Source organism: Tyto alba, unplaced genomic scaffold, assembly GCF_018691265.1.
Source record: "Tyto alba isolate M040663 unplaced genomic scaffold, T.alba_DEE_v4.0 Super-Scaffold_19, whole genome shotgun sequence".
Taxonomy (NCBI): Eukaryota; Metazoa; Chordata; class Aves; order Strigiformes; family Tytonidae; genus Tyto; species Tyto alba.
Genome location: NW_024881281.1, coordinates 4863999 through 4889290, shown reverse-complemented (window position 1 = coordinate 4889290; position 25292 = coordinate 4863999). Strand labels below are relative to the sequence as shown.

The 25292-nt window shown below is 44.7% G+C and overlaps 2 protein-coding genes across 4 annotated transcripts in view; one reads left to right on the top strand and one right to left on the bottom strand.

Moving 5' to 3' along the window:
* PIGL (phosphatidylinositol glycan anchor biosynthesis class L) overlaps positions 1 to 18881 on the top strand; it is a 63509-nt gene extending 44628 nt beyond the window's left edge. Inside the window, exons 4-7 of one of the 3 annotated variants that reach the window (XM_042791342.1) lie at positions 3315 to 3382; positions 11474 to 11505; positions 17019 to 17152; positions 18298 to 18881. In XM_042791342.1, coding sequence (XP_042647276.1) covers positions 3315 to 3382; positions 11474 to 11505; positions 17019 to 17152; positions 18298 to 18396 — 333 coding nt within the window. In that variant the 3' untranslated portion in view covers positions 18397 to 18881. Of the gene's footprint in view, positions 1 to 3314; positions 3383 to 4043; positions 4839 to 7987; positions 8101 to 11473; positions 11506 to 17018; positions 17158 to 18297 lie in introns of those variants that run through there. The other 2 variants (XM_042791344.1, XM_042791343.1) reach the window with 2 other exon arrangements.
* A 1081-nt stretch (positions 18882 to 19962) lies between these two features.
* CENPV (centromere protein V) lies at positions 19963 to 25183 on the bottom strand. The gene is made up of 5 exons (XM_033004887.2): positions 23142 to 25183; positions 22025 to 22123; positions 21116 to 21185; positions 20593 to 20707; positions 19963 to 20234 (listed from the first exon to the last, which is right to left on the bottom strand). Exons 1-5 carry the CDS (start codon positions 23390 to 23392, stop codon positions 20110 to 20112), a joined length of 660 nt encoding a protein of 219 aa, XP_032860778.2. The 5' UTR covers positions 23393 to 25183; the 3' UTR covers positions 19963 to 20109.
* Between the last annotated feature and the right edge of the window lie 109 nt (positions 25184 to 25292).

Here is a 25292-nt window from a genome sequence, read left to right as displayed (position 1 = left end):
CAGATGTGTGCTCTGAAGCACTGGATGACACCAGAAAGAATGAGGGAGACCCACAGCTTTGAGTGCTTTTTTCCTCTGATGCATATGGTGTGTAGAGGGAGCATGGACTCCAGACCTCTCAGGAGTTTTCTCTTCTAGTAATTGAGTAATTTCCTCTGTGCTCTCACCCCTCCGGAAGGGATTTCTGGACCTGTTTGTCTTGGCTGTTGCTCTGGCTTCCACTAGTGAAAGCTCCATTTCCTGAATACCAAGGTCACCCAGAAGAAAACCCAGCAACGCCACCAGCAGCAGCTCCCATTTCAGAACAGGTGTGGGGAGGGAACTCCCTCTTGCCCTAAAGATTTAATTGAGCAATAATTTCCACATCAAGTATATTTCCTATCCCAGCCTTTTGCTCCCAGAACTGGCTAAGCCTGTTTTTAAGCCAGACAGTTTCAAGATGTTCAAGTTTTCTCATCCTGCCCTGATTGTTTGCTTGATTTCATCATCAGCCTGGTTCAGGTTATGCATTAAAAGCAAGCACACCAGCTTGCTGCATCATGTGGAAGAAGCAAATGCTCCCATGTGAAAATATCTTAAGCATGTGAGAAAGAAATTCAGATTTGTTATCAATGAAATGAATTCCTGAAGCCAGAGGAATATATTTACATGTGATTGCTGTGTGCTTTAAGTCATGAGCACTACAGTGATGCAGTGGAATCAGTGCCCTCTTTAGACAACAGACCTAGAAGCTACACGCTGCATAGGTGGGACATCACTACTGGGTCAAGCCAGCCTGTGTGCTGGGAGGGATCTCTAAAGGTGAGGAGCTGATATTTCAAAGGTGGTCTCTTTGCAGATAAAGTGAATGGTACCATGTCCAGGTCAGTGTGCAGATACCTTGGGAACTGTACTTACAAATTTGTATATTTGAAGAGACAGGCAATTCAGGTGCAAATGTCCTAACAGTAAATTAGACAACATAAATTGAGAATTAACTCCATGCAATCTCTTTAGCTAGTTCAGATGTTATGTAAGCCCAGCAGCACTAAGAACAGCAGCTCCTGTTACAAAACAGATGTGGAGGAGAAAAACCTCTAAAGGTGTTTCTGAATAGATAATTTCCATGTCAAAAATATTTCCTACCTCAGCCTTGTGCTTCCACAGTTGGCCTGAGCCAGTTTTATCAAAACAACGATTAGCTTATTTAGTCTGCTCACTATAGTCTCTTATCTCTGTCTTCTGGTTTGTTCTCTTGTACCCTCCATAGAAGGAAAAATGTGTGTTTTGGCTTGCCTGGGGTTTTTAGTTTGGTTTCCCAAGGAAACAAGAATAATGCAGTTGTATTTATATGTGTGTGTACATTCATGTCTCAAAAGACTTTAAAGCCTATTGGCTAATTTCAGCCGCAGCTGACAGCAGGGTAGTAGTCTTAAAAATGTTGTGTTTGTACAGGTTACATGAAAATAAATGACCAGGCAAAAGAGACAAACCTTCTGTCTGTCCTCGTTTAGTAAAAAGGTTTAGTGCAAGTCCAGCCCTTAGACACTATTATTCACCTGCATAGGAATTTATTCTGCCTGCAGTGAGTGCGGTACATTGTCATTTTAGGAAAGTGCCACTTTAGGTCAGAGTGACTTCAGAGCATGATTTTTCTTATCTGTAAAATACAGGGTGCTATGCTTATTCCCTGAGCTGTACAGAATTTAATGTCTTTCCCAGCTGAGCTGCTCAAAAAGCTGATATCCTTAGGGAGGGCTTAGCACCATGCTAGACTATGCAGTCCCTGCAGAGAGCCTCTTGGGTAATGCTGATGTACATACAGCAAAAGCAGCCAAAGCTGAAGACAGAATCTTTCTCCTGCTGAAACAGGGGTTGACCAGAAAATGCTTCTTTATACCTGAAGGAAACCAAATTGGGTCCCACCACTTCCTGCTAGCAATGAATAACCCTGCTGCTTGGTGGCAGCATTATGACAGCCACTGGGCAAAGAGGAAAGTCTTAACTGTTGAGTTGCACTGGGCGGATAGGTTTATAAGCAGGCTTGTCTGGAGTTTGTGGTTTTTGAAGTATTTCTTATCACTGTCTTTCTGTTTCCTCTCCTTTTTACAATAACCCCTGTTTCATAGGGCCTCTCCTGTTGGAGGGTGGAGTAGCAAGTTGCAGGACTGGCAGGGTGGCTTTTGATCTTCCCTTGTTCTTTAACCCAGTACTTCAGGCCCTGCATATAAATTAGATTTTGAGAATGGACCTGTGGTGAGTAAGCAAGGCAGTAGCATTTCCTTCCCTGAAGAGAACAAGTTGGCAAGGAAGCAGGCATTGATTGAAATGTGGGGAAGTTATGATTTCTTCCTGGTTGTAGAGAAGGGAGCTGTGGAGAGCTCTGCTGCCTGGCCTCTCCCAGAGCAAAAACCTAACTTTAGACCGTCCAAGGACTGTCACCTTCACTATCTGGAAAGCCTACCAGCACACGTACCCTGTCTGCTCTACACTTTGCGCTGCCAGTTTGTCTTCTAGGATGGAAACAGGAGCCTTTAAGTACCTACTTCACAGTACTGTGCAGAGTGAGCCCTTAGGGTGGATGCTTCACCCCCACACATTATTGGTAGGTCTGAGGGCAGGGAGCCAAGGGTGTTCTGTGCTTCTGAAGGTGACTTGTTAGTGCTGTGTTCACACAATACTTCTGCATTATGAAGTTCCCATTTCTCCCTGCAGAGAAGCAATAAACAATGTAATCTTCTCATTTAGCAAACAGCCTGACTTGGTTGTACAAAAAGTGCCGTCACCTGATTCTTTAAAAAGGCTTATTCTTATATCAGGTTAATTTATCACTATGTTATCCTGTGATGAAGCTTCATTGCAATCAGGCAGTAGTATATGATTGTGTTGCTCTTGTGAAAGCAATATGTCCTGATTCACAGTACAGAGAACTATAGTTTCACCCTGTAATCTGCAGGCATTCTAGTATGTTCTCAAATCCAGGAGGGAGTGATTCATAGAGCTGGACCTCTTGGGTCAGGAAGAAGCTTGCAAGTGATTGCTCTGAAAGTAACCTTTTGGCCCGGTAATAAGTAACAAGTGCATCCTGCCAGCAGGAACATGATATTTGTCATCTTTCTGTTGTTCAAGCTGTTAGGCTGTGTAGTCATTTAGTTCTAGAGTGTCTTGTTTGTTTAGTTGTGCTTCTGTAGGATGAGTTCACACACACAGCCTCATTGTGCAACACAAAAACAACTCTTTAAATATAGTGGGCTGGGACAGTGCTGTGTTAGATGTCAAGGTTGGTAACACAACTCCTTCTTCAAAATTATTATTGTTCTGTGGTTTTGTTGCAGGTGGTAACCTTTGATGCGGGAGGAGTGAGTGGTCATGCTAACCACATTTCTCTTTACACTGCTGTAAGGTACAGTGTTCTACACATTTCATTGAATGCCTCACTATAGTGTTATAGAGTGAACGTGGTGCTTGTGTGTGAGCAGAAAACTCATAGCTAAAGGCAAAAGCAGTATTACCTTCACTGATATAACTGAGTGCCTGACTGTGGGACACAATACTGTTTGAAGAAACTCTCACAGCTCTGTAAATGGCCTACAGCATCCTTTATTATTCCGTTGCTGGCACTTTGCCAGTCTCCCTTTCACTGGGCCCTCTTTGCTCTTCCTGTCCTTGATCCCACTAAAATATGCCACAGATCATTTTGCAGTCCTGGTTTGAGGAGAGTCTGTGAATAGCTGATGCCTGAGCTGGTGGTAGTTGGATTTTGGAAAGTTCTTCACCATTGTTCCACAGGATGTTGCCATTCTGTTTAGGTAGCTGAATTTACCTCTTTGACCCAAGAATGTTGCCCTTTCACTGGACCTGTCCCTATTTACCACACTTCCGAAGTCAATTCATTCCTTTACCACTTTATTCTTTACATTCTGAAAACCTCTGTCTCTATGCTGTGATGTGGGAAGGTTGCTAGACAAAAATTGCATTTATTAAAATCACACAAATTTTGCTGACAAGACAGATACTGGTTTTTATTTTAACCCTCTGCTCATTCAGACCTCATTGTGTCCTAGAGAGATCTTCTCCAGAGCTCCCCCTGCCTTCCCCAGGCATGAGAAGAACTCTTTGCAAGTATATCTTGTATTTTTAGCACCCATTTGTTTCCTGAATCATCTGTGCAATTCAAATAACTGTCTGGCTTTCCTTGCTAACAACATCACTGTGATTTGCCTTTCTCACTTGCTTAGAGAAAGCCGCAGTGCCACAAAACCTGTGCTGTGACCTACTGAGCTCCTCTGGGAAGACGCTGAAAGTCTTTGATGATATCTGATTGCTGGAATTCAGTGTTAGAGGGAATCATGGCTTTTTCCAGCAACCTCTGAAATAGCCTAACAGAAGGAAAGGGGGTGGAGTTGAAGCAGTGTGTTTGTTTGGGCTAAGCAGGAAGATGCTTTCTGGCGTGGTGTTATTGGAGGGGTGAGGAACAGAGAGTGATGACCGATGGTCACACCATTGGCACAGAGGGACTAGAGAGCTTCCAGCTGCCTGGACCTCTGTTTGCTCAGTCAATTGCTTAATGGCCTGCAAATAGGAATGGAGGGCAGACTGGTAGGTGTCCCCCTACACCCTGAAGAGATACAGGGAAAACAATGTAGCAGCTGAATTATGTATAAGGAAGTTAAGGAAAACTCTCAGTTTTGATCCCAGCTCTACCACTGTCACACTTTGTGGCCGTGCAGAAACCACTTTCCCACCTTCATGCTTTAGGTTTCCTGTGTGTGCAGTGGGGATGTTAACCCTCTTCTCATCTCAGAGTATGTTACTGAGAAGTATTCATTACCTGCAAGCCCCTTGAGCTCAGACCTTCGCATTAGTCCTTAGCCTACACCAGAACATTGTTCTGGGCTGATGAGATATATACTGATAGGGACACCGGAGTGTAAGCAGCTCTCATTAAGGGCTGGTTTGTGTTTTGTCTCTCTTCCAGTCCTGAATCAGTAGAAATAAGCATGGTGGCTCAGTCATTGTGGCAGGAGTGATGTTGTGGCCACTGAAAGGTTAAGTTTATTTTTAGTGGCTTGCTTGCCCTCATTATTTTTCAGTTTGTGTTGTGGAGGAAGTAGAGCGTGACTGTATCACTCCTGATTTTCAGTGCCCTGATGAGTTCTCACATATTGGCTAGTACAGGCAGCGCTGGGAGCATATCCTGAGGCTTCTCACGTACCTCCCTGCAGCAGGGCTTCGCAAAGCAGCGGTTGCTGCCCCTTGGGCCCCAGTGCTACATGGCACGAAAAAGGCAAATGAACTCTCCCCTCCAGGTATCACGTGCAATGTATTCATTAACCATCTTTAAACAAGGTCTGCAGGGTTCTGCCTCCACTGTGGCTGTAAAGGGAAAGGGTGAAGCAGAGGGCTGGTGCAGTGATCCTCAGCTCTTCTGGATGCTTCTAGTCTGTGGGAGATAGACTTGTGCCTACTACCTAAGAGATTACTTTTTCCAAGAGCAGGTGTAGAACAGGCTGTCTGATCCATCTCACAACTCGCTACTTCAGAAGGTGCAAATTATCGAACAGCTTCAAGGAACAAAACAGTTCAGGAAATGGCCATAGCTGAGCAGATGCTCAGTATTATCTGCTAAGGGCATAAATATTCTTTCTAGTGTCTGGAACAGAGGTTATGTTCAAAGGAGTAGGAACTATTCAGAAGAAATGTGCCCTTCCCCTTGCAGCAACCTTCCTCTTGACAGCTTGCAGGGAGTCCAGCTGCTGCTATGTGTCTAGGCTTCAGATCTGGGAGGAACTGTGAAATGCCAAGGTTTGAGGGTGGATTCATTCTTCTGCAAGGGAAAAATAAGAAAAAACAGCATGGGAGAGGAACATAAATTGCTGTTTGATTTCATTCTCCCCTGGGAGGATTTCAGTTCTGGCTTCCAGACGGAAAAAAAAAAATAAAAAAAATCAAACAAACTCAAAACTGAGAAAATCCCACTGTAGCAAAGAAGGGAGAATTGGAAGCAATCCTATGTAGGTCTGCTTCTTTCTCCATCACCTTAATTTGGCAACATCATTTTCTCTTATCCCCAAAATAGGAGCTTTCTTTGTGGCCAAGAGAGGTTGGTTACTTTACACACAACCACAAGGAAGAGAAGGTCTTGAGTGACGTCAAGGTCATTTTACTCCCCTCTCAGCATTTGGCCAGTCACTAGGCACCACAGTAATAAGCTTGTTAAATACAACCTGACAGGAATATTTGACAACTTCTCTTTCCTGCACTTTGAAATGACAGTGCTTGCACTGAGAATACGTGTAATATCAAGGTGGTTTAGTTTTGCATGAGTCATTGTGCATTTTGATTTTAAACAAGCCCTCTTGCCCAAGAATCATAGCAGATGGGAGGGCTGTTGGTTTTGTTGTTTGCTTGCTTGCTTAGGGTGGAGAGGAATGGTCTTTGTGAGGGGGAGGAAGGACTGTACCACTTCTTTTCTTCAGTGAGCTATCAAATCAATTTAATCCCAACTAGAAGAGGAAAGAATACTCCTTGTCTGCTTAGGGCAGAGCAAACTGAGTGGAAAATAGGAGCTGCTATATTTAACCACTGTGCATTATGTTGTTATAGCAACTGCATCCATAAAACTTGTATCAATGATGCCATATAAAAAGCTACATCAAAGAATCATTAGCTGAGCCTATTCTCATCAATTCCATTTGGAAAAACACCTCACAGTCTTGCAGGATGTTTCTTAACATTCACCAACTCAGTGGTAGTTTGTAAATGAGACTGTGGAGCGGTAATATCTGGGAGCTTAGTGCTTTACCACTTTTGAGTTGATTATGATGCAGCTTGAGTGCTACCAATGCCTTGTTGCACTTACATGTCATAGCCTGACTATTGAATGCCCCATTTATGAATGCAATGGGACATAGCGTTGTGCAGAAGGGTTGCACTGAGGCTCCCTGAAAGAGGAGGATTGATTAAATGCCAGTTTCAAATAAGTATATCGAAACAGTGAACAGTGCATTGTTCAGACACATCCTGCAGACTCAGTGGGTACAGTTCTCAAAAGTCACCAACTGCATTACATTCCAACAAAGCACAGTTCTGCTTGTATTGAATTTTCAAGGCCAAGTCTTTAAGGACGTGTTGAGCAGGGAGGAATCAGTTTTTTGGATGATTAGCTTGATGATAGTAAATGGTATCCCATCTACCATTTTTATTTGATGCCTTCTTACAGTATGGGGCTAGAATGGGATTTTGATCTCCCACTCCTTTTCAGCAGCTGTAGCCCCTGCATTTCAAATGAGTGGCATCTGATTTATGTATTTAAAGCAGGGTGATGTTTTGTATTTCCCTTGCCTTTTCCTGGAAAATCCCTTTTTCAAAAGTGGTTATTATTTGTTCCACCTTGGAAAAAGATTTCCTGTGTCACTGATGTGTTTGTTTGGGAGTGTTTAGCCCCTGCTGGAGTCCTAGGTTCCCTGCAAAATGAAGAAGAGTGTTGAAGAAGTAACAGCTTCCAGTGTATGACGTTTCAGCCGGTCCTTCCACAGTCCAGCTCACTTCTGGTGTTTTGTTTTACTGATGTTAAATGTCCCAGGGGAAACATGAGTGGTGGCTGTGATTGCACCCAGGCTGCCACTGTAAGGTCATGACAGGACTGTGCTCCTCTATTTACCCTTTGAGACTGTCCCTGACCTTCAGAGGACTCTGCCCCATGCCTGGCATATATCCCGTAACTGGGTATGTTGTCCTAGATTTTATATCATTCCTTCACCCTTGCTCCCTTCTTCCTTCATTTGACTAAGTTCATTCATTCAAGTAGCCTTCCAGTATACTGTTGAGAGCTGTTAGGATAAAGTTGAGCACAGGGCACCAATATTGCAGGGATTCCCCCACAAATAAGGTTTTTTTTTTCCCAAAGAAACAGCCTCAAGGAATGTCTCAATGAATGTCCTTTCTCACATCACTAGGCTGCTAGCAGCATGAGTGGAACAGTGACATTTGCACATTCTTCTCCCAGACAGTGCAGGGACCAAAGCACAGAGCCACAGAGCAGCTCTGTCAACTGGAAGATCTCTGAATCAACACCGTTTTTTCTGACTGGTAGAACCATCTTTTGCCACTGCAATACATGTGAGTACAGAGTGCCTGAATAGTGTTTTACACACTGCATGCTGCTACATGGTGTAGCTCAGGGTGCATGGAAATGAAGCCAGAAAGTCTGGTTAGGGAGGGAGGAGGTGTTCCTGATAGCAAACATTCAACATCTGGCAAGTATATCCTTCTAATGTCTCTGGGATTCCTAGGAGACTGGCTGTTCTTCCTCCTTCACATCTGTTTCATCAGATTAATTGGGAAGATTAGAGACTAGGATCCTAAATGGAGCCCCAATGCAGCTTTAAGACATCCATTCTTTGCCATGCTCTTCAAAATTGTATTTCCCCAGTGCTTCACAGCAGCCAGCACAGTCAGTTCAGTGAAGGGTTTTGCCTTTGGCATGGGAAACTATTTAGAGAGTGAAACCATTGATTTCAATGAACAATTTCTCATCAAACAGAACATCACCAAAACTGTAATCCACCCACCAGGGCATCAGTTCTGCTTCTAGCCCAGGGGAGTTCTTTGTTCCTCAAGACCAAGGATTCAGCTCCATCTTGACTTGTTCCTTCTTGCAATCATGGAAAGATAGCAGTGGTCAGTGCCTCTTAGGAGCTAGCCCACTCACTTTGCTGACATCTTTCCTTAAGGATGACTGAATAAAGACAGGGAATTTGAGAGCTAGCTCAGTCCTCCAGTTTGCAGGTTGAGGGTTGGACCATTTCAGTTTTTCTGCTGAGCAGATGTAGCTTGTAGCAACAGACTGCAGTAGTTTTCAAAGCAGCTGGTCCTTGAGGAGCCAGTGCTGAGTCCTTGCAGTGCAGAAATGGTGGGTGCCTTCAGACCTTTCACAGCCTTTTGAAGTTCTTCATTGCAGAGGGTCTCACTGTCCATAAAATGTGGATCTGAACCTACCACAGACATAATAAAGAGGGTTCAGTGGAGGTGTGCTGTAATCAGCTGGTCTCTGGCACTTAGTGGGTGGGAACAAACCACCTTAGACCACTTCATGTTTAAAAAGAATTTATAAAAAGTCTCTCTGGAAAAAAACACATGGAAAAAGCTCCTGAAAAAGAGCCTGTTTGTGTTTGACTTCTTGAGATTTTATGCCAAACTCTTTCATTTCACCCAAACCACAGCAAGTCTAATCTATAAAACAACATTCCCAAAATGGCAACAACAGAGAGCTGCAACCTCTCCCCTACTTGGAAGTGTCCCACGGAGACAGCTCCAGCAGGGTGGAGAAGGGAGCAAGAAGATTGATTTGGAAGAGTATTGGCTGGTTTTATGAACGTGTGCAGGAGGTAGAGTTTTGTGTTTCTTTCTCTCTCTCTCTGCAACCACAGCTCATTGCCATTTCTTGCCTGAGAAATACAAATGAGCAAGGCTGCAATTCCTCTTCAGCATTACAGTTGGGTGGAGCCCATTCCCATAGCTCTGCACTGAGCCTTGCTGAGTACTGAAGTATTTGGCTCAGGACGAAAAGGATGAGGAGAGAATCAGTTTCTTCATGCCTGTTCTTCCAGATCAGTGTCAGGTCTGCCTGGAAGCAGCCTTAGGATGTTTCAGTAACCAAAATACAGTTTGTGTCTCCCTGAACCTTTATACAAATACAAACTCCATAATTTACTGTTGAATCAAACTTTCCTTCTCTGCTGAAGATGCTCTCTGCTTCTGCTGAAACGTTTCCGTATGAACTGGATCTCCCCTTGCTTCTGTTTCTCATGGCCAGGAATGGTTATTAATAGTTCACTTTCAGAGCAGCTCTTCACATCCTTTAATTTGCTGTCAGTTAGTGCTTTGAAGGTCCCTCTATGGCAGAGCAGCACACCCAGAACAGACACTAGGACTTCGGATAATTAGCCAAATTTCGCAACCACTCCTGCTTTATCTCTCAAAGCTTGTTTTAAAAAATTCCCACCCTGCTAGCTTTACCAAGTGCTGAATCACTTCTTTGGTGGCCAGATTCTAGTTGTGGGGGAAGAAACTTCTGGCAGAAGAGCAGAACAGACAGTAATGGAGATATTTAAACTTTCCTGCCCCCTCACTGCCACCGAAAAGTTGCTGGTAATGTTTACAGGACAACATTTAACAGTCTTTGTCAGAATAGTAGGACTTGAGTAGTGGGGTAGAAGGTGGCCAAGTCAGTATTACAAGCCCATTGTTTAGTAGAAAATGGTATTGCTTGCAGATCTTTGGCTCTGGAGAAGAGGAGACCATTGGCAGGAGGATCTGTTTAAGGCATATGTCTTCTGAGTGCTGTCTGAGTTCTGCCATGACCTGCATTTCTGGCTTGACTTTTGCTTTTAATTGCTTTGGGTATTCATTACTCCGTGCTTCCTATTTTGTCTACGCCTGTGGAGCTAATCCTTTTCCTTGAACTTAACCAATAGCCAGAGATAATCCTAGTTTGAAAGTGACTGGAGAAACATAACAGTTTACATATAATGTATGTTTTATCCTGGTTGATTTACACATGAACTGTCACACTGTCCTTCATTAAATACACCACTATAAGATGATAACAATCTCTTTAAATATTACACAGGGTTAAATAACTTTTTTTTTTTTATTATTTCCTTTCTCCTTTTGGCAAATGTTCCATTGTTTGGATTTTTTTTTTCTTATGGAAGAGCAAGCCAGGGTGTGGGACAGCTCTGAGTGCCATCTGCTGGAGACCTGCATCCTCCCATCCCTGCTATGGGCCAAATCTGGAGGTGATGCAAATGATGATGTGAGCATAACTGCTCTTAAGCCATGAACCACATGCTAGAGCAGGAGAAACAAGAGAATTAAAAAGGAATTGAAGCTAATACCCCCCCGATGCCTTCACCATATCAGGATCATTTGCTTACACTTCTTTCTTGATGGAAGCACCATGACTGTTCACAGCTCCTGCACTGGTCCCCTCATTCTGTTTCCAAGGGATGCATTTTTGCTACAGAGACTTCACAGGACAAAGTCATGAAGGGATCAAAGTCTTAGTGAGCAAAAAGAGAGAAGCTTCTCAGATGTCCCGGTGCCAGTATGGATTAGAAAGAAAGAAGCTGGTCCTCAAACAGGAGCTGCCGCTGAGGCAGCGTCCCTGGTCAGCAGACACAAGGCTTTAACGAACCAATGCTCCCAGAGGAGAAGTTTGAGTGAGTTGGATTTATGGAGCTTATTTGTGCCATGTCCCAGCAGCCAGGATGAGGAAAGTAATGGCAGAATTGTGTGGGGAATGAGGCTTTCCACTGCCTGATATGTGTACCCAGTGTCAGCTCCTGAACTTTCTTATAAGATTAGCCATTGTAAACATGTGTGTGTATTAAGAGAAAAGGGTTGATATAGCATACAGAGTTTATACTTGTAAAACCAGGATTTTAATAACTTCCTTGAGTGTTTACTCCATGTTTCTCTTCATTCACAGGTACCTGCATTCAGAGCAGAAGTTACCTGAAGGTATGTCCCATTACAGTCCATGACCCTGCAGGCATTAGGCAATCATTTACATGGATGTTCTGTCCAGGGTTTCATCTGCCTAACTCGCCTCTATTTGCAATGCAAATGAAACCTGCAGCTGAACTCTTCCTTGCCCTTTTATCTCCCTGCATTTTTTTACTAGCTCAGGCTTCTCTACAGTCACTTTTCTGTCCTTTGGTGTTGTCCTGTCTCAGTGGTGTGATTCAGTGTCTGGCCTATGCCTTTTGCTGTCTTGCGTGAACATGAGTGCTATTTCCAGTCTTCTTAGCTCAGTCCCAGGGTTTTTGGTCACATCTTGCTTATAGGCCTTTTTTTTTTTTTTTTTTTTTTTGGTGACAAAGGCCTCAGAAACCATTGACAGCTCAGCCAAAAATGGTTGCATGTACCGAGCTAAGCTTCCATGAAAATGTGGTCAGTATGGGAAAGGTATCTGAAATCTGCACTGGCACAAGCTGTTGGAGTGGCTTTTCACCTGTAAATGAGCAAGCATCTCTAAGAAACTATCTGTACAAGTAAGGAAAAGAAAGAAGCAAAGTACAGAAGCAGGTTGCTACTGATCCGCTTTTGTAGCTGCTGTCCCAGCGTAGATCTGCAGCCCTTATCTCTAGAAAACAGTGCCTGACTCAGGGACAAATTTGTGGAACTATTTAAGCACAAACCTGTCAGCTGTTTGGACAGAGCATAGGAAGATGGCTCAACCAGACCCACCCAGTGAACCTCCTGCTCCCTCAGCAGTCATCTGGACTGTGTTTCTTTAATGCTAATTCCCAAATCATTGTAGGATTCAAATGTGTCACAGCAAATCAGTTTTCATTCCCTGTTAACAGCAAGTGGCAGACCGAGATCTGATGGAGCGAGCATGAGCCAAGATGGCAGAATGCCCCTTAACCGGGTCCTGACTCTAGTCTCTTCAATTCCTCCATCTGTCAAAGAGGAGTATTAACGCCAACTTCTTTCCTAGGACCTTTTCTTTGTTCAGCTTTGGGATGCAGAAAAGAGCTCACTGTGTGTGTTGTGTGCAGCACAAAGAACAAGGAACTGCAGTGGTAGATGTCACTGCTAGATGTCAGGCCTTATCTAGACTGAACTGCCTTCATGTGCTCTTCATGCAGGTTTGTTAGATACACTGTGATCCTGACTATGGGCTGTGCTTCAAATTGGTTCAGGTTTGAAACAGATCCACATATAGACAACTTTTCCATTTCTCTAGCAGCATTAAGAGACTCCTGAAGTGATGTGAAAGCCTTGCTGCTCTGATTACATCACATCTGACATGACCTACAAACACCAAAGGAACGGGGAGCTCCCATGGTGCTGCTTACGCTAAGCCTTTCCAAATATAGTTCCAGTCTCATTGAAATTCCCAGTATTTATAATTTGATCTGGCAGGCGTGCAGGGCTGTGCATCAGAGGGGCTTAATGAAACAAGAGCGATGCTGGGATTGAGGCTGTCTGGATAGAGCTGAAAGGCATGTTCAGGCCATGGAAATGTGCTGCTCTCCTGTTGGTAAGAGGGAACTATTTGTCAGTGAACCTGTATAAGCCCATGTGATCAGGGAATCCATAGAAAATCTCTCTGCAAATGCAAAAGCCAGCTAAGCCTTGCATTGCCTCAGTGATGTACAAATGAGCACCCTAAATATCCTGCTTTGCTTCCTAATGCCTTTAGCCAGCATAAACACAGCAGGCTTTTTATAATCTGTAATCAAGTTCTCTAGCCTAGGCACAAGCACATAGGCTCATTTGAAGAAGCCAAGACTGCTGGATATGCATCTACCCCTACTACTGGCCCTGTCCAGCTATAACCAGCAGTCTTCCAAAAGAATTGCTATGCTAACATCTGTCAGAAGCAGTGCAAGCCTTTAGCACACATAGATCTACTAATAATCTTCTCATTCTAGGCATACTTGCTGCATAAATGATTTAGAAGTAGAAAGCCAAGCTGAACAGGCTGCAGGCTTCATGCACTTCTATTCTAGGCCTAATCCACTAGCTATATTGATCTTGCCCTTTCTGCCAACCTAGAGAGGTTGTATTACACTGTTAATCCCATCCTGCCCAGGTCACAGTCACAACAGGTTTTGAAAAGCTTCACCTGCTGGTGTCACAGGAGTGGAGTCATCAGTGGCAGCACTTCTCTTACCCTGCTTGGCAGGGAGCAGCCTGTTTCTCTGAAACCTTTTCCATCTCTCCCTGGACTGTACATTCCTTCCCTGCTTCATTTCATCTCACATTCCCATGCGGAGCAGCCTTTGCTGTCAGCATGTGAAGACCCTTGTCATATCACTAGCACAGAAGACTCTTAGAGTGCCTTTCATCTAGTGAGGCTTGAATGCCATTGCTTTGCCTGATCTTACCGATGGGGGCCCAGAAGGTCAGACTGATCAATAGTGAAATCACTTGCAGTTGTTTTGCGCCCTAATTGCTGAGTTTTGGGGAACAAAAGGGCATAATTGCTGCATAAATTAATATTTCTTAGGGAAAAAGTGATGAGGAAAGGGAGAGTGCATTTTGTTAACAGAACATCCCAGGCTTCAGAGATTGGTGATGGGTAATCCTACACAAGGCCTCTCTTCCCATTATTGCGAGTAGGAATTCACGTGGCTTTGCCAGGGTCCATTAACAACCATCCAGGAAAGGAAAGACCCCTTGTGCCATGTTTGCTCTAGCCCTGTCCTCCCCAGTAAGTACTAAAAAGCAAACAGGTGGCCGGTGGGAATGCTGAATATAAGAACAAGGGGATCCATATCTGTTTCTTCCCTCTCCTGTGCCATAGTGCAGCACTGTACTAATTCTTTCCTCTGAAACTACCCAGCAACAGATTGGGCCTGCTGAGCAGCCCAAAGGACATCTGCAGAGAAGTGGGGGGAAGAGTGGTTCCCCTACTCATGGCACATCACAAATTTGCTTCAAGGTTTGCTATTTGGAAACATGAAATGTCTTTAGTGAGAGTAAAAGAACTGTCAGGGCACTTCCGTGTGCAACGGCAACCCTTGTCACTGCAGAGCATCCTTTGCCATAGCAAGCCAAAACCTTGTGGCAGCTAAACAGCAACTGCTCTGTCTGTCACTTCTCAAGGTGGACCGTGAGTGAGACGGGGGCTCAGGCTCGTGGTCAGGAAGTGGCACAAGCCATGCTGGTCACACAGCTGCCTGCATTCCTGCACGTCCAAGGGACTCGCTGCAGGGAGCTTGGCAGAGCCGTCGGTCCTTCCAGATGGCATTGCACAGCTGCTGCTCTGCAGGGACAGGCACGATGACCTTGCAAGGGTTGGATGGCTGAGGCCGCAGTAGGACGGGAGCAGGGACATGGTACTGACACAGGTAAGACAGGAGGGCTGTCAAGGCAGAGGGGTGCCGAAGGTGATGCTAACCTGGGCAGCCAGGGCCAGGCGGTGCCGGCAGGGAAGCGGGCTGTGGGTCCCGGCTCCCTCCGAAGCTGGCGGACACTGCCATCTCCCGGCAGCTCCTGGCAGGTGAGCCTGCAGCAAATGTCTAGGAGTTTCAGGAGGGCTTTTCCTCCGGTTCCTGGCACAGCAGAGACTCATGTCAGCGTTTGGCTGGATGGAAGTGCCAGTGATTTCCCTTGAGGCCTCTAACGCTGCCCATTGCTGCCCACAGCAGGAGAAAATAACTCCTTTGAATGCTCTGTCCACCCTGTTGGGGAGTCATGCCCCAGGATCAATGCAGAAGGAGAACTGGAAGGGGAGCATGGTCCTGGAGCCCTCTGTGATACTGAAATAAACAGTTATTAGTTTTGCTTTTGAGAGTGGAAAAAGCTATTTATTGAAAAGTTGGAACAAATTGTACATCCTTCTCTTGAAGGAGAGAGAAGAAAGAAAGGAATTGAAAGACCGTGGAGATGTGCTGGAGGGATTCCATCAGGGCTGCCATGTCTTGTCACTTTGGGCTTTGGCTGCAATAAAAGCAAGACCTTCCTTTGCAGTGAAATGAGTTAGTGTCACTGGGAGGAGGCAGGGGACACAAACCACTTGTGAGGGGATTTGCAGAGGATCATCCCATGCGTGCTGTTTGTTCCTGGGTTCAGTGTGTCACAGACCCCTGGCTGGGCAAGGAATGGTGCTGGTGGGGTATCTTTGGGTACCATGCTCTGCCTTGGAGACTTGCAGGGGCTTCTTCCCTTATGTCTCCAGGAAATTTACTCACTGTAAGAGCAACAAGCTTTGTTTTCCTGTCTCATACTTGACAGAGGCTAGACTGAAGGATCTACAAAATGTCCAAAGTAAGGAAGTTAGCAGCAGGTTGACTGTTCAGGTCCTTGTGGGATGAGATTCCAGAGCGCCAGCAGATCTGCACAGACGGCTTCTAGCAGAGGCATCATCATCTCTCTCACAGAAACCCACCTATGTAGTTTCTCCTTTAGGAAAAGATGTTTGCTTCTGCCCCTGTCCTGGAGAATCTTTTTCCTTAGGAGGACACAAGTTCTGCCTACGTTCTAGGGCCAAGAGGTATTTGAGCACCCCAGTTTGCTTTGTGCTCAGGATGTAACAGCTTAAGCAATATGAGACATGAGCAGAGGCTTTACACACTAAAATGATCTGTTAGGCAGCCTTTGTAGCAATTCAGCATTGTTCTTTGTCTCCTTTGTATAATTTCAGTGTTTAAGGGCACACTGAAGAAAATCTTCTTGCAAATCTAAGTGCATATCTGACCACCTGTGTAAATTGTGGCTTTGGCCTCTTCTGTAGAACTTTAGTACAATATCTGAAGCGTGGAGCATAATCACAGCAGCTTCCAAGCCCTATGAAATGCCAGAGCAGCTCCCTTGAGAGCTACAGGCTCTTAATGGAATGATAGTAACTCTGAGCTCATCAGTGAAGACAATTTAGCCATGTTAAAAAAAATAGCAATTAACTTTTGAGTTCAAGGGGCTCTTTAAAACAAAAAAAAAAAATCCACACCAGTAGAATCTTTATACATGTTACTTTCATCTGCTTCATCACAAACATTTGAGCAATGAATTCTGAAACTCTGTTAAAGTGTAACTGCCTGCCTGAGTTAATATTTGATACAGCCATTCCTGAAACTTGTAAATATATTTTCTGTAGCTAAGAATTGGAGTAGAAAGAGGACATTTCATTTTTATAGCTGAACCAGAGACTGCTGTTTTAAGTTTCCATTATATGATATAGTGCCAGCATTCAGAGAGCCATCTGTGCTTTTTCCTTTGCATATAACTATGTAGGAATAATTTAAATTATAAGCAAAAAAAAACCAAACCCTTTGGTATTCAGAGCTTTTATTTCCACAGACCATATACAGAAAAAGAACCGGTATAAATGGTCATAGACATGCACTGGGCACAAAACAGTCCTGGTGGAAACATGAGTAGAAGTTGCTCCTCTTTTGCATGGAATGGATCCCCATGGCCAGCAATACAGGGGAGCCTGCAAAGACCCGCTGAGCCTGGAGAGATGGGCACCTTACAACAACACTGTTGTTTTGAAATATTTATTCTCTTTCTGTGTCTAGGGTGCTGTGTGCTCGTGCTTGAATCAGTAAATCTTTTCCGGAAGTACATCTCCATCCTGGATGTAGCCGTTTCCTGCCTCCTGCCCAGAGATGCTCTCTTCATACTTACAGAGGAGGAGACTGAACAAGCCAGGGTGAGATGCATGGTACCTGCTTAACCTGTTTGAATAGCTCATCATCATTGTGGAGACTTTAGTCAGAGGTGTCATATTCACAGAGAACTTCATAAATAATTATATACGTGGATTATAAATGTCACCAGTAGACAATCTTCAGTGATTTGTAAAACGTGAATGGACAAGATGGGTTGCTTCATGTGCTGTGTGGATAGCCAGACAACGCTGAGCAGATTTGCAGCTCAGAGATCTTCAGTAGTCACAGTGCACTGAGTTTTACACTGTGTCCAGGAAGTAGGATGTATTTCAAAGGAGATTAGATCCAGCATAATATTCTGAACATGTGGGTGGCCTGTCAAAGAATGGCATGGCTGCATGCCAAGGCAGCGTCATTGGATCATAGCCCTAATTAAAGATGAAGACAGCTTGTGAACTTGTGGGCCAAAGCTCTTTAAAAGTTCCCTCTCTACTGTGTATTTTTTGAACTGTTTTGCTGCACGAGATCTCACTCATTTAGTCCACAGTTCCCTATATCAGAATCTGATTAGCTCCCCTTCCACAGCATGAAAATATTTGCCCAGCAAACAGTCCTGTTAATCCACAAATTACAGAACTTTCCTGGTTTTGTGGCTGCTGAAAGATAGAGTTACATATAGAAGGTGCTCTGATAAAGGTAGCATTATTCCCTTGTGTTTTTTGTTTCTGAAACCTGACCTTTCAAAGCCAGTGTGCTATAAATAGATTAAGTTTCAGCTGGCAATGTGTGATCGGAAGCAGCGTGCAAAGTGTTCTCAGATGCACATCTATCAGGTTTCTGCTTCCCCAGCATGTGAACACCCAGGCGTGAGATCACATAGGGAGGAGGAGTTATATGTGATAAAGAAACTGTCACTGCACCAATCTGCAGCTGATAACGTCCTTTCTAGCACGACCCCTCTGAACACTCGGCAGCACACCATCTCCATACAGGGGCAGACAGGCCTCTCCCTGCCCTGTGGCCCCATAGATTAGGCAGCCTTCTACCTCCCACTACTTCTTTGCTGCTCACTGGGAACAGGCTATCCTGTGAATTGGCAGGGAACCTCACAGGAGGCCTAGGAAACTGCCCTCACATTAGGTCTGGAAGGGTCTTGTAATGCTTTCTCAGCTATTTTTCCTTCTAGAGAGCCATGCGGTGTCATCGCAGCCAGCTCCTCTGGTTTCGCCACATCTATATGCTTTTCTCACGTTATATGGTGATCAATTCACTCCGCCTTCTGTAAAAGAAACGTCACTCACAACTTGAGGAGTAAAAGAATGAGTGAAAAAAAGACCGTGCCAGGCCCAGGACTAAAGAAAATTCACCTGTTACATACTCAAGAGGACAGGATTCTCTTTGTGTAGCATTCTTTCAGACTACAAAAACCAGGCTTCCTTCTGAAGTTCCTTCTGTTGCCTGATACATTGATATGAACAGGGTTTAACAGCGGCTCTGTTTTCTCACTGTAGAAGCTTAAATAGCCTAAGAAATTTGGATTAACCTAATTAGGAGTCAGATGCAGGAGTACTCTGCATTAGAGAAGACATGGCACAAACTATTTTTCCCCAAGAGGATACAGCTGCAAGGACTGCTTGGCAACTATCTCTTGGTGCTTTTGTAAAATCCAGATATCAGGAGTAACTTTTCAAAGATCATGCTATCTCCACAGAGAAAACGAGAACCACAAGACCCGTTTTATTCAGTCAGAATAAACCCTCAGAAATCAGACTAGCTGCTACTGCTGCTTCTTTCATACACATTATGTTGCAGGCTCCACCTTCGCAGAGCATCCCTCGTGAAACATGAAAATTTCTTTTTGCTTCAGAACATGGGGCTTGAGATCAACTCACAAGAGACTCAACAGGACATAGGAATGGGGTGGAAGAGACCCAGACTGTAAACAGGTCTTTTATAGAACATATGTGGAGATAAAAATTGCCAGAGATGTTTTGAAATCTGTTCCACTTATATAAAAGACAAGTGCAAGAGTTAAAGATCCTCTCCCTTCATGTTAAAAGGTAAGTGAAGCAACTTTCAGTGGTTTCATTTCTTAGCCTATACAGAGATATTACTGGTGATTTGGGTTTCTGTGGGGTCATAGTGAAGCACAGTCAGCAATACTCGACGTTTCTGTAGGCCTTTGCACTCATTCATGTGGGCTCACACCTAGAGGAAGCATCTTTCCTGGATCTACACAGCCAGTCATTGCACAGTCCAGATCAGAGCCCAAATTGCCAGATCCTGATCTGTTGCTGTGAGCACATCCTCCTCCTGAAGACAACAAACGAGTTCCTGGTTGTACTGAAGTACATGCCCATTGTTACAAGAGTATGACAGTGTTGAACTCTCTTCCCTGGCCATGAGTCAGTGCCTAAGCATATGCCTACTCAGCCTTAAGACCATGAGTAAGTCCAGTCTTAAGCAAAACAGTACTTAATCATACGAACAACTTCAGTGGCCTCTCTCTTGCTAAACTAAGCACCTGTGTAAATGCTTTACTGAACTTGAGCCTGCTAATCTTTTTCAAATCCCATTTAAATCCATAGTCAATTCATGGAAGTCAGTGGAGAAAAAAGTGTAAATTAGTCTTACATCCTAAGCAAGAGATTATCTTACATAGGACAGTTTTATAAACCAGACTTGGAACACAGGAAATATCCATACAAGCAACGATTAGATTTTTTTCTTTTCTGTACTTTGCTCTGTTTGTTGTGGTTTAAACTTTAGCACAGCTAAGGGCAAAGTACCAGGAGAGCAGCCCTAGGGTGGTTTATGGAACAGATGTAGTTTGAAAACTGAAAGTCACAAATTAATGGGACAGGCAGCATAGAAAGATTTATTTAAGAAACAAAACAGATAACAATAATGTAGAGATCGATTTCACCAACCCTCACCCAGGAAAGCCCAGACCACAGTTCCACAACAGTGCTCCAAGTTCAGCTGCTAGAAGGTTGAGTCAGGGTTTTGACATGTTTCTGATGGTCTTATGTTCCTTCACTGCCTTCTCCCATTCCTTGCCATTGATATCCTCTGTGACAATGGTCTGCACAGTGCCATCATCCAGACAATGGGGCGCTATTCCTGAAGAGAGACAGAGTACATAGAAACCTGCTTTTCATAGATCAAGTGTGGGAGATGCCTGCACCTCTGTGGAGAGGGCATCTCAGGAAATGGGAAAATACTCAATCCAGCTATTGCTGTAAGGCTGAGGAGCCTAGATGAGAAACCTGTCATGGGCAGAAGCCCACACATCACAGTTAAGACTGTTTCTCATGCAGGAGCTACAGGTTCAGACTGCAGTTCCAGATGTTGAGCACTTTAGGAACAAACTTGTAAGACACATGCTGCTCACGCTGTCATATTAGCATCCAGTGGAGTCTTTACCCGAGGCTTGCTTGGTGGTTACCTTTGGTTACCACAGCCTGTTCTTTCTACCTACCATAACCATCTGGATTAGAACGAGGAGTATAAAAGCTCTGTACACCACAGGTCTTGCAGAATGTGTGCTGGGCACGATGTGTGTTGAAGGTATATGTTGTTAAATTATCAGCACCCTAGGCAAATGAAAAGCAATATAAGTTTTCCACATAAACAGATGTATGTATTACTTTCTATGGGCCTGTAGCTAAGAAATGTGAAATTTAAAATACCACCACTACCATCAAGTGTCTTCACTTGAGATACAGAGTTCTGCATTCATGCTCCTTTTCTGAACCCCTGTACTTTGTATACACACATGTCCGTAACAGTCAAGCCTGAGAACTGCAAGGGCTCCAGTGTCAGCTCACTAAATAAAATGCACTAACGTACCCACAACAGACCGCATAAAATTCAGCTATTTCCCCCAACCAGATATAGACAAATTTAGGATAGAAAACTGGCTGCCACTTGCATCTCTGAGGATAACACTGGATTACATTGCTCATGTTCATGGCCATGCTCTTACTGCATTCTTACTCTACCTTCAACAGCTTGAAACGCGACGCTGGGACAATGAAGTGTCTGTTCTGTTTCTTTGTGCAAATGCTGCAACTGTAAAAGAAAAAGCAGACCTTTCTAGAAGCAGCAGACATGCTGTAGTACAGCAATCAGATCTAGCATGGAGCTCTTAACAACAGAAATTCCACTGACAGCTGAAATGGCTCCTGGTTAGCATCACAGAGGTAAGCAGCAAAAGTGGACTCGTGGTATCAGTAGTGTTTAGCTGAGAGCACCCATGGAACAGACTGACCCTACACAGGTACACTGATAAGGTATTCTCCTACACCAAACACTGTATGTCCTTTTTTCTTCACATATACAACTCCCAGTAGACATAAGGACAAACTCTAGCCCTGAGAAATACATTTAATCTTTGAGACCAGACTTCGCCAATTTTGCCAACATTAATTACCTCACAAACAAGAAAGTAGGGTTCAGAAGTTTACCCATGAGCTAGAAGCAAACTAGTTGCAGGCAAAGGGGGATCACTGTTGAAATCAGACAGTGGTGTAGTTTAAAGCACATGTGGTCAGAGATGTAACATTCACTTGAGAAGACCAAGTTAAAAAAGGATTGGTATGTTCTGAGCATGCTGCACTTAGAGGAAACATAAGGCAGATGGCTGAGCACCTGTACTCATTACATCTCTCCTGATGTTTTCTGCGTGAACATGGATGTGAGACCTGAAGTCCTGCCCAAAGAAGCAGCACCTGAAATCACCAGCACTGATCCCATATTGGATCAGGACATAATTAGGGGTATACCCTATGGAAACAGCTTAGAGGATGTTCTGCAGCTCTGTCTTCTTTTTTTAGCTCTAAGGTATTGATTGGAAAAGCATTCAAGTTTACATTCATCTATGACAATAGAGAACAAAAACCCCCACTCACTTGCAGTTAAAAACATGCAGATCTGCTGAAGCCCAGACCTCAAAGCGGACGGCTCCGCAGTGACAGCCTCCTGTGTGCTTGACCAAACCTTTGTATTCACTGGAAAGAGAAACAACAGAGAGGTTTTGTGATCATACTTATTTTTTTTTTTCCAATAAAACAATATACTACATTATTCAATTCTGCTTTGAGCAATTGCAGAACACCATAAAATGTATCCTCAAATGTATTTTAATAAAATGTGCCAGAGGGAGGCAGAGAATGGCTTTTGTCCTCTGCAGCAATCACTTTTCTGGTTTAATTAAAATGGTGAAAAGGAAAGAAGAGCAACAGTTCAAGTAAAGTACACTCAGAATGCAATGCAAAACATATGCTCCCCCTGCCACAGTCCAGGTCAAAATGCTGACCCAAGCTACAGCATTATCCGTGCACAACAGCAGAGACAAGGGGTGGTATCACAAGACAACCCCTTTTGGAACTGGGAACTGAGTTTTCCCACAACTGCACTAGCACTACTAATATTCCTCCATCTAAAAGCTGGGAAAAGCGGAGACAAGTGGATTCTCTGTAATATTTTAAATACATTTTATTTTGTACTATAATTGCAGAGGAACTTCATGATGAAGGAATTTCTGAGCTTGTTTGTGCTTCTCTCTCTCCCCTGGGATGCTTCCATAGCAACTAAGCAGAATCACCATGCTAGGTCAAACACAAATGCAAAGGAAACCCCCTTTTCCTTTCAGATTTTCATTCCCACGGACAGTTACCGATTACAGCCCAGGGCTGATGTGCTGTGGGCTGCCAAGCGCGAGCACAGGAAATGGGTGGAGATTCAGAGACCGAGCCTCACTGATCCCGCACAATGCACCCAAGGGCATTTTTGACGGGAGAGCCCTAAAACACTGGAAGCTTTTAGCATAAAAAAGCCACTTTCTCCGGGGCTGCGTGCTGGGGGACCCCTCCACCTCCCCGTCTTCCTCCGCAGCTCTCCCGGAGCCCGTGTTTAGTGCTGTGCAAATGCTGCCAAGAGGACGACGATCTAACCGGGGAAGGAGCCGCCGGGCAGGGTGGCTCAGCCTAGAAGCTGCGGCAAGAGCCGCCCCGGCCCCGTACTCACTAGGCGTCCAGCAGCAACCGCGCCGCCTCCTCGCAGCTCAGCCGGTGCCGCTCCTGGAAGGCGGCCCAGCGCTCGCTCTGCGCTCCCAGCTCGAAGGCGCCGGGGCCGGGAGGCTGTGCCTGCACCCCTGGCCCCGCCGGGGGTTCCCCCGCCTTCTTCCTTCGCCCCCGGCTGCTCCCGCCCGCGGGGGAGCTGGCGGCCGCGCTGACCCTCCGGGACCGCCGCGCACTGCCCGCCGTGGCTCGCCCCATGAGCCGCCGCCGTGCGGAGGTGCACCGCGTCCGACAGGGGGCGCCGCAGCGTTACGGCGCCGCGCAGCGGGACCGTGGCGGGGGGGGGGGGGGGGGGGGGGGGCCGGGGGGCGGAAGCCCCCGGCCCGGCCTCGCCGTGAGCAGCGGGGCCGCAGGGGACGCTCCGGTGGCGGCATCGGCCCCCTCTGCCAGCTGTAACGGGGAGCGGCGAGGGGGAGGTGGGCACCGTGAGCGAGCCAAACTGGAAGTCACGGAAAATTCACGCCCCGTGCTGTTAGGCGGTTTGCCTCAAAGCAAAACAGGCTCGCCTCTTGCTTGTAAAATCCCCCGGAGATGGTAGAAATGCCACATATCCACAAGCATTAGCGTGAGGTTTTTCCTTTAATTATAAACATGATGCTTCACGTGTTCAAGGATGGCAAGGTGCTTTGCAGACCTGAGGTGCTATTAAAAGTACTGTTTCACAACTCTGCTATGCACCCACCCGCATTTAGAAACAAGGCTGCTGTTTCACAATACTGCAATGTATCAGATGCAGCTTTGGAAATGTATTTAGTCCTTTCTGAGGTTTGAAATCATTATGGCAGCCTTGGAGAGAAATGGGTTCTAACACAACTCCCACTAAGCAACTTTTCACAAATTCTGTCACCAAAGTCTTAAAAAGGAAAACAAGATAGCACGTACCTTTAAAAAAAACAAAACAAAAAACAAACAAACAAAAAACTTAGGAAACTGTGAAAGCACCTCTCTAGTGGTAAATATCTTCAAAAAGGTTATTCTCAAAAATCTGAAAAGCAATGCTGTTTCTCAAGTAAAACTATTCAATGCAGGGCAGAAGTACAAAACTTGTAGGCGTCCAAGTCACTTTTGGCTGGGGGGGGAAAAAAATCACTTCGAGGATGAATCATTGTGCCCAGTGTTGCAGGACTGGAAATTTTTGTTTGAGTTATAATCAAATAATTTGTATTTTCAACAGGACTTAATGTCTTGCTCTTCTCAGGAAGGGAAACAGGGAAAGATGTAAACAAGTGAGCTGACAGTCAGTGGTGGGGTAGAAAAGGCACCAAAGGGTCACAATCTCAGCCAGGAATATAGCAAAGCAACTGGACAATGATGAAACAGCTAACAGCACTCTCTGGTCTGGAAAACAGCTTTAAAAACATGAGACTACAGTGCGTAGGCTGCCTCCTGAGACAGCACATACCAGGACTTGCGTAACAATCCTGTGGCTCAGCACCTCTCTTCTCTGATGATAGGAAAGGGCACTGAGTTACAATTTCCTGTTATTCCTCATGTGAACCTCTGTACTGGTTATTCATCTTAATGGAACCATTTTAATACACCCTATGTGACAAATTCTGGCCTATGCCAGCATGTTCATCCATAGCTCCTGATCTGAGCCACTCCCAGACCTTTAAGTCACACTAGATTTCATGTTTGTCACCTTTTATTCTGGGAGGAAAAGTCACTGAAGTGAAACTGGATACCACAAACTGAAACTGAGCCTGTGCATTTTGCAGCACGGATTCATTCGCCTTCAGTGCGGGGTACGACCAGCAGTTGCAGGTTTCAGCCTACATTGTCTGTCCTTTTCTAAAAACGGGTAACTGCACTAAACTGAAAGCTAGAAAGTATTTTTAGGAGCTTGTTAGCAATCAGTTCACACAAATAACCTCTTCTCTGTGCCCCTCCACAATTAGTTCAGCATATTTGAAATGTAGAAAGCGTTTTGAGAAGCTAAATTCTGTTCTATGAAGTTTCAGGGTAAAGAACTGAAAGACAAAAATGGAAGAACAAAATGCAGTTTTCTTTCAGAAGGCTATAGTAAACAAATTCTTCCTCCTTTTTAATTTGTTTCATATTTTATTACAAAGGACTTAAAGCCCACAATGGGGTCTCA